Source organism: Cannabis sativa, chromosome 8 (assembly GCF_029168945.1).
Source record: "Cannabis sativa cultivar Pink pepper isolate KNU-18-1 chromosome 8, ASM2916894v1, whole genome shotgun sequence".
Lineage (NCBI taxonomy): Eukaryota > Viridiplantae > Streptophyta > Magnoliopsida > Rosales > Cannabaceae > Cannabis > Cannabis sativa.
In genome coordinates this window covers 25,857,118-25,867,027 of record NC_083608.1, presented here as the reverse complement: position 1 = coordinate 25,867,027, position 9,910 = coordinate 25,857,118, and the positions used below count along the sequence as shown (strand labels likewise).

The 9,910-nt window shown below is 34.4% G+C and overlaps 1 protein-coding gene across 1 annotated transcript; it reads left to right on the top strand.

The window, feature by feature from the left end:
• The first annotated feature begins 8,837 nt into the window (after window positions 1–8,837).
• LOC133030511 (uncharacterized) lies at window positions 8,838–9,281 on the top strand. Its single transcript, XM_061103278.1, has one exon. The coding sequence runs from the start codon at window positions 8,838–8,840 to the stop codon at window positions 9,279–9,281; it is 444 nt and encodes a 147-aa protein (XP_060959261.1).
• The last annotated feature ends 629 nt before the right edge of the window (window positions 9,282–9,910 follow it).

The following is a 9,910-nucleotide window of genomic DNA, read 5'->3' as shown; positions in this document are numbered from 1 at the left end:
GGAGCAGGTGCTCGATAGCCAATGCACCAAAATTTTAAAACCTCATAACTCTCTCATTTTTAATCAAAATCGAATTTTTTAAAAACAAAACTTTCTTAAAGTTTCACAAGGATTCCAAATAAAATATTTCCAGAACAAAAATAAAATTATTTTTCATAGAAAAATATTGTAATTAACATTTAATCATCTAATGACACGTAAACTAACATGAACACATCCAAATTAAGTAGACATCATTTTAATTAAATCCATATTTTATGAAAAATAAATAATTACTATGGCTCTGATACCAGTTGTTGGAAGTTATTTTTCTAGGATCTAGATTTTCTAACATGTATGTTGATTATAGTTCTATAATCTAACATCCTAAATATGAATTTCTTAAAATAATAAAATAAACACATAAGAGATTAAGAAATTCTTACATTGATGGCAGCAGAATAATATGACTTATTCCATTCAAATCTCTAGCCCTTTATTCGCGTCTATAGCAGAGCATTATAACGATCTTAACTTGGATCTTCTCTTCTTCGATTTGGTTTGACACAATCTTCTTCACTATACTAGGTATTTATTTGAATTGTTTGGGGAACACCTTAATTCACTAAGGCTTCAAAAATAACAGAGGAAAAAGAAGAGGATTTCGAAAAGATGGTGGCTCTTTTTTATTTTCTATTTTTCTGACCATGGAGTCTGATTGTCTTCTAAAAATAAAAGCCAACTTATTCTATTTATAGGGTAGCTTTTAGGATTAGGTTTAGAATTTAAATAGAATTAAAAAAAGATAAAAAAAAAATGGCTTTATTAACCATCATTGGCCGAACACTTAATGGGCCTATAGGACTTCAATTTTGCCATTTTATTTAACTCATCTTTCTTTTCACAAATACCATATTTTAATTCTAACTCTATAAATATTAATTATATCTATTTAATAATTATAATTAATTATCAAATAAAATTACCATTTAACTTATTTATTAATTAGACCTTACAGAGTCTCTTAATTAATAAATAAACTCTAAATCCTCTTTTCTTCTCAAATAAGTCCTTGCTTAGTGAAAATTCACATACAAGACACAGTCTTATTTAGAATTCTAATTGATTAATTAAAACTAATTACTTGAGACTACAAAAAAATATAATCCCAATTAATGTGGCAACCATGGCCCTATGTAACCAAGCTCCCAATAAGTAGATCCAAAATTTACCAAGTAAATTTCTTAACTTATTAATTCCTCCTGACTCCACTATAGATTCAGAATTGCACTCTGATTAAATAGAACACTCTATGTACCAAAACTAGATGCACTTTAAATTATCTATTATTTCAATCCAAATATTAAAGATCCTCTATAGATGATTTACATCTAATAGGGACAAATTTACCATTTTACCCTTTAATGTATTTTATACTTAAAATACTTAGCTACTTGTAAATGATATTTAAGTAAACTAATATAATTACTGAAATGAGTGCTCAGTAATTTATCACGTTAAGCCAAGCTAGAAGGAAATATAGTTTCACTTCTAATAGTTATAGAAGATATAGATTTCATATCTATAATTAGCGTTCCTACTCAGTTGCACTATCATGTTCCCAAGATGTAAGTATTGGGAAGATCCACTCAGTCAACTTTAACGAACAAGTCAAAGAACACGAATAATACATTTAAACAAAAACCTAATTATCTCAGGATTAAGATCTATGGACCTAAGATTAACTAAGTGATATTGACATAGAAAGATATAACGGTAAGTTTATGATATCTTTTCTATTGTCAATATTGGTATAGTCCAATGTATACTCCATACATTCGATACTAGTATCTTTTACTAATACCCTGGAAATGACATACCACATATTAATGTGTAATTAAATTTTATCGCTGATTATCACGTCAGTATAAATCCAGTACACTGATAAATCATGGGACTAAATACTTTAAAGCATATAAGCATGATTACTTTCCACTGTGTAAAAAATACTATAATCATGAATAACTCTATGTTCAGGATTTAATAGAATTTATATATTAGACATATAATCATGAAAGCAATCATGTGAATCATGCATCATAAAATAATTTCTAATCTTTTGTTAATTAGTAAATCTGATTATATTGAAGTGAGTTTTATTTAGGACATAAAATCTCAACACAAGATAGCATGCAACATCTCCCTGGAGTTTGACCTTGGATGAATATAGTCATGGTACAGAGAAATAAGCTTCATCAAACAACTCTCGTAACTTTGCACAACAACCCTAACACTAAAAGTTCAATCAAGAGATAAAGAATATCTTACAAGAAGGAAATATTACAGCACAATATCATAAATGTAGCACAGATCCCCTATGGGTGGCACACACTTGTGCTACCCCCAAGAGGTGAAAACCAAACTAGAAGCACCACGTCTAACACCTATGATTGAAGCTTATCCAAATCCCATCAATCAAGGAAGTTCATTCGAGTGTGAATTCACGCAATGAATACTTATTGGGTTGTTGATTTTGTGTAATTAATGTTGATTCATTTTCTTTTTGGTATAAATATTAGACTTACATCTGCTGGAAAAAAGGTTCACAATTTTCCTTTAAGCAGAAGCTCTGCTGAAATACATTTGTAATTCTCTCAATTTTAAGAAACTCACCTGAACTATCTTGTGATCATTAGTTAAGTATTAAAGAATATAAAACTAAAAATGGAGGCTATTACATCTGAAATTAGAGTCGAACCTCTATAACAATCATGGGGTCACTGTTACTATTTTTGCATTCCATCGCAGATTATCACCTTTACTTAGTTTTTGTAATTCTAGTTAGTTGATTGAAATTCAGGTCAACACTAAACATCATGCACTTTGGGGTTGTCCATCATTATTGGAGTGTCGTGAATTTGTGATGTTACTTTGGGGTATTCAAATGTAATTTATCTAGCTTTTTATGAGTTTATTCAAAATTTTTTGATCCTCTTCCTGTGACTAATTTGGAGTTGATTCTTGTTATCTTGGGGAGAATTTAGTTCAAAAGGAACAAGCTACTCCATAATGATAAGATAATTGCTACCGAGCTAGTTGTTACTTGGGCTCGAGACTTTCTTGCAGATTACCAAGAAATTTTTTGGCTTCTAATGTCCCTTTGAGTATCTCCCCAACGGTGGCATGTCCTAATTCTTTGGTTCATGCTCCGTTGGTACCTTCGAGTTGGATACTACTTATATTCCGTGTGTTGAAAGCTATTGTTCAAGTGGTCGTTGACAACGTGAATAGAAGATGTGGTATGGGCATGGTAGTTGGAAAATACAATAAGGAGGTGGTGGCTTCGGTGTTAAGCATGTTGTGGGTGGTTTCTCTCTTGAAATGGCACATGCTTTAGCTTTGAAAAACGCAACAAGTCATCGTTGTTTGTTGATTTTGAGAATGTCTATTTTGAATCGAATTGTTTGGATGTAGTGCTAAAATCTAATAATTAAGTTCCCTTGGTCTCATCTTCGAGTTTGATTTTATTTAATTTTAGATATAGATTTTTAGCTTTTCATTTTGCTAGTCAATCTCATCGTCATAAACTAACTAATGTTGTGGCTTATACTTAAGCTAAATTTGCCTCGGATGTTATTATCAAAGTTTGGTGGTCATGTTATTATAATTGTATCCATTCGCTCATTTAGAATGAGTTTGTTAATCAATGAATTAGTGTCGATCGCTTCCCATTTCCATTACGCGTTATGCTTGGAAGGAGGTTTTTTTTCGACGTTTATTCTAAAAATAAAAAGTTTTATAAAAAAAAAAAAAAAGAAAAAAGAAAACCGAAGGTCCTATTGGTGATTACCTGATCACTTAAAGAGATGCACAAATCTCACAAATGACATGCCCAAATTACAGCAAAAAAGACCCAAGCTAATTACCTAAAATTGTAGATAGAATTAATCAACAGTCACAAAGCTAACCCCCAAAGTGCAGACACAACCGCGCCAAATGGTAATAGATGTAAAACTGATTGACCCCCAAACTAAACTAATGTATACTATGAATAAGTGGTTAAAAAGTTTTACAATTAGGCAATGGTGCCCCATACTGAATAAGCACAACCACTTAAATGTGAACTATTCAAAAGAAATATTAGTCAAACAATCATAAAGCAAAGACTATAACACCGCCATCTTCCCCTCTCGATTAGAATTGATTTGGGGATAAAATAAATTAGCTACTATCTCAAAAATTAATTGGTAATGGAAAGAGTAACTTATTCATCTTATATATCACAATTTATTTGAAAGGATAACTAACTCTTAATAATAGAGCACCCATTGGAAAGCAGCGCCAGCCATGATTAGTCATCTTCATATTTCAATAATTATCACTGTCATCAATACGTGCCATTATTGAAGATTTGGTAGTTGGATATCAATCTATCAAAAATAGTTGGAGTAGGTGCGCACATTCAATAAATTTTAATAGTTCGATGTAGTCCAAATATTATGTTATAAACTATTGTCTCGTATTTTTCACGAGCTTGAATTTTTTTTATATGATAAAATAGTTATTAATGTTATTAGAAAGCTACTACACTACGTATATATTTAAATATGTATTGTGGAAAATTAGAGCACTAGTTTTATAATTTTGTCTTTGTTTTTGGCTTTTCCCATTAAGTTATAATTCGTTTATTTATTTATTTATTTAGGACGATGAACATTGCAGGTAAGGTAGGTATTCTATTAGTATTTCATCTTTTTCTTTTTAATAATTCACAGTGCCAAAACAAATATTTATAAGGGATAGTTACATAAGACAATATTTTTTATAAAAAAAAAATTATATATTTTTACGTTTAAAGAATTTCTTTTTCAATTTTTACGGTTATCTATAAAAATAACACGAAAACAACAAAAAAACTATATAAAAGTAACATGAAAATAACATCAAAACAACAACAAAAAATAACAGATAGATAACATAGAAACAACAACAAATTAATAAGAGTACAACATATAAAAAGACTATTTTCTGTCAAAAAAAAATCGTAAAAATATTTAAAATTCCGTGAAACTATGGTGGCGTTTGGTAACACTTTTTTAATCAGTTTTCTGTTTTTAAAAGTAGAAAAGTGAAAATATTTTTCAAAAACATGTTCTATAAAACTGTTTTTACTTTTCAATTTTATAATTAGAAATCAAAATTTTAAAAACAAAAAGAATCACTTTCAATATTTTTTTAAACAGTTTTTTTTCTTAATCAATCTTTTAGATTAGGACCAGACCCGGACCCAAATCCCCTCCCTACGGCCCTGGCGCTAAACCCGACTTTTGACTTGAACCCGAATCTGACCCCGGACCTAGACCCGACTTAAATAAAATCAAAAAATAAAAATAAAAATAAACTTTATAGAACACACTTTTGTTTTCTGTTTTTAAAATTGAAAAACAAAAGTGGTTACAGAACGCATTTTTGTTTTTCAAAAACAAATTTTTTAAAAACAAAAATTTTACTTTCATTTTGTGATTAAAAAATTAAAAAACAAAAGTGTTACCAAACGGCACCTATATTTTTGTAATTTTGTTGTTGTTTTTGTGTATTTTGAAATAATCCCTATTTATAACGTGGTGTTTGGTTCACTCTAATCAGGGCCGGCCTTAGGCGTAGGCGGGCTAGGCCCGTGCTTAGGACTCACACATTTCGGGGCTCCAAAATAATAAATAAGTTTTTTTATTAGGCATTTATTTTTGTAAAATTAAATGTATTATAAAAAATAAATATTTATAGCTTAGTTGGTTAGGTTGTATAATATATTACCTAATGTTTTGGGTTCAAATTTCATGACCCTTATTTTTAATAATATTTTAGAGACTTTTTTATTTTTACACTTTAAATCAGCTTTTTTTTTTTTTGTATTTTTACGAAATTCCAAATAGAAATTCCTATAGCAACTATTAGAGCAACTTACATCGCAACTAAAATCGGTATAGCAACCCACATAGAAATCACCGTAGGACTACCTCAAAAGCTCAAACCGTAAATTTGAAAAAAAAAATAATAAAAAAAGTTAAAAAATAGTATATGAGATAATTTTTTTTTTATATGAGGGCTCAAAAATATAATTCTTCTTAGGCACATATATTCTCAGGACCAGCCCTTAGTGTAATGGAATAGTAATAATGATGTAATAAAATAAGAATAATAATAAAAACATATTATAATGTTTTGCTTGTCGTTGAAATAAACGTTATAATCAAAATTATTTTATTTGATTTGGTGTGAAAATGTAATAATGGAATGAAAGATGAAATATCCTTATTCCTTTTATTTTTATACGTATAAAATATTCTAATAAAAATGTATAGATTTTTTGACTTTTTTTTATTAAAATTCTATTAAAATATTATATTACTATTGTGATGTCGGCACAGTTTTCCACGAGTTTCGGAGCTACGAAACCGATTGGAAGTTCAATCCTTTCATGGGAAGGGTCCAGTCGACGATCTCCGGCGACAAGGTTCTTGATTTTGGTTCGATTTTTTTAGCTTTTCTTGATTTTGTATCGATCTCCGGCAACGAATTTTCTGGTTTTCTTTGGATTCGGGTGCAATTTTCTGGGCTGGTGGGGTGTTATTCTGCAATTTTCTGGGTTGTTCAACGTGTTCCTGTGCAGTTTTTTCTGGATTTTTTCTGGGCAGTACTTCTGGGAGGGGTGCAGTCGGTCGTTTCCTGCTGTGTTCTCCCTGGGTTCTGGTGTTAGCAGCGTGTTCTCCCTGGGTCTTGGTGCGATTCTCTTGGCAGTTATGCTACGTGTTTTTGTTCTCCTCGTGCTCTCACTGAGTGTTACAATGGACTTGGAATTGGTTAATAGGCTTGCTGAAGTCTTGGTGCTAAATAAAGGTGATGGTCCTGTCCTTCCTTTGAATCAGGCCGGTGTGGAAGAGGGGAAAAAGAGATTGGATTTATGTCTTGTTGGTAAAGTGATTGGTCCTAAACCAATCAACAAGGAGGGTATTGAGAGAGCTATGAAGGGAATTTGGAGAATAAACAATCGGTTTCAGGTGGAAGAGCTGAGTTCAAAAAATGTTTTCCGTTTTTTCTTTGGGAGTCGTGAGGATAGGCAGCGGGTGTTTGGAGGCGGGCCATGGACGATTGATAAACAGCTCATTTGCTTTGTGAAGCCGATGGGGTTAGGCAAAATATCGAAAATGAATTTTGATTTTACGTCATTTTGGATATCGATCAACAATGTCCCTCTAGCTTGTATGACTGAATTATTTGCAAGGGAATGGGGGGAGAGGATTGGGAAGCTCGAAGACATAAAGCTTGTCAATGGCACAATGAAGGTGCGAGTGCGTATTAACATCACTGAGCCACTTAAGCGGGGCTTACGAGTGGCGGTGGATGATCAAGGTAATGAGGTTTCTCTAATCTTTCAATATGAACATTTACCTGATTTTTCTTTTGATTGTGGAATAATTGGGCATAAAGCCATGGATTGTCCGTTAAGAGATTTTGCGGGGGAGAATCCACACTTTGACCGAGGGAGATTCGGTTCGTGGATGTGTGCTCCTAGCTCCCCACCTCGTGATCGATTTCGGGTTCAACGCAACCGTGAGAACTCTCCTTCGAATAGGCCGATTATGACTATGGGTGAAGCTTCACGGATTGTTTCTGCGGTTGAGAAGAATCAGGCTCGTTATTCGGGACCTACACCGGAGGAGCTTGCACCTACCTCGATTCTAGAGGCTCGGGAAATAGACGAGGAGTTGGCCTCCCATGATTCTGATGTTACTAAAATTGTCGTGGCACCTATGGGTAATGAGGCGGTTGAGGTTAATGTGGTGGGGTTGAAGAAAGATAAGGGTGTGGGCAGGGATAAGAGTCTGAATAGTACATCTTCGGGTATGGATAGTGTGACTGAAATGGTGATTCCCGTAGATAATGAGAAGGAAGTGATAGTGGGTGAGGGTGATAATGGCAAAGTTCATGGTTCTACTAGTGTTATTGGGGATTTGGTTACTGAGATGGAAGTTGGTGAAAGAAGTAATCAAAAGTTCACTAAAGAACAAAAGGGTAAGGGTGTTTTGGCGCCTTCCTCCCCAAAAGCCAAAACTTGGAAGAGAATCAATTCTTCTTCTAGCCGTGGGTCTAAAGGTGTGTCCAAGCTGTCTTCTTTCCCCATTAGTCCTAAGTTATCACATGTTATGGTTGCTAATGCTAAATACAAATTGAGTCTGAAGGTCAATGGTGGTGGGAAGCGAAAAATGGATATAGAGGGTACTACCGAAAGTGTGAAAAAAGGAAGATTGGGTGAGCAAGTGGGCATGGATCCGGAAGATATGAATATGATATTGGCGAAGCCTGCGGAGCAGGCTCGCCAAGAGCCATGAGTCTGTTATGTTGGAACGCCCGGGGTTTGGGGAATCCCGGTGCGTTGACTGCCTTGCGAACGATTGTTCGTAAGTTTTCCCCAAGTTTAGTTTTTTTGTCGGAAACTAAACTTTATGGTGGTTGGGCGGAAGGTATAAGGCGACATGTTAATTTTTCAGAATAGTTTTCATGTTGATTGTGTGGGGAAGAGTGGTGGTTTGTTACTATTATGGAATGAGGATTGGGATGTGTCGGTAAAGTCGTTTTCAGTTGGCCACATTGATGCTCTGGTACAATGTCCGGGTAGAAGATTATGGAGGTTTACGGGGTTTTATGGGAATTCTAAAGCAAGTGATAGATCCGATTCTTGGAGATTGTTGAGGCGCCTTAAGGACCTTTGTGATCTTCCTTGGATCTGTGGGGGTGACTTTAATGAAATCCTCTCCATCATTTAGAAGAAAGGTGGTGCTGACCGTAGTTTTTCTGCAATGAATGAATTCCAACAGACTCTAGATAATTGTTCCTTGGTTGACATGGGGTTTGAGGGGCAATGTTTTACATGGCTTAATAAAAGGCAAGGTGCGGCGCATGTGCAGGAACGGCTTGATCGATTTTGTTGTAACAAGGATTGGCATGATTTATTCCCATCGGTTAGAGTCACTAATGGGGATTTCTTACATTCTGATCATAGACCGGTGGTGGCCACTTTGGAAAATGTGGTTCGGATTCAGAAGAATGACAAAAAGAGGTGTTTTAGGTTTGAAACTCATTGGTTGAAAGATGAAGAATGTCATGACATTGTTAATCATACATGGTCGGAGTTTAATGTTCCTTTGGATAGTCAAGACAGTATTCTGGATATTTTTGGGAGATGTGTCGAGAGGTTGGGGCGTGGAATAAGGATAAGTTTGGTTCGATTCCGAGGAGGGTGAGAGAAACTCAGAAACAGTTGGATGATCTTCTTAGTGTAGCCGCTCCGTTGGTCCGAATGGATGAGGTTAAAAGGCTTGAAACTACTCTTAATGATCTTTTGTCTCGGGAGGAGTGCTATTGGAAATTGCGGTCGAGGGCGAATTGGTTGGCTCAGGGTGATAGGAATACTAAATATTTTCACAATAAGGCGACGGGCAGAAAGAAAAAGAATGCAATTGTGGAAATGATGACTGAGGATGGCCAAAAGTTGACTCTCGAGGAGGACATTGTCAATGAGATTAAACGGTATTTTGGTACAATTTTCTCTTCGGCTTCTCCTTCTGCGCAACAAGTTGAGAGTGGGATCACTAGTATTGAAGCTAGAGTAACTGTAGAGGAATGCGACATGCTTGTAGCTCCTTTCACGAATGATGATGTGTTGGCTGCGGTTCGGGCTATAGGTGCTACAAAGGCACCAGGACCGGATGGGTTTCATGCTATTTTCTTCCACAAATTCTGGAATATTATTGGTCCTCGGGTCTCAGCTGTTTGCCTTTCTATTTTGAATGGTCACCAATCAGTTAGGAAATTTAATAAGTCCAATGTGGTGTTGATTCCGAAAGTCACAAAACCTTCTTTCGTTAAGGAG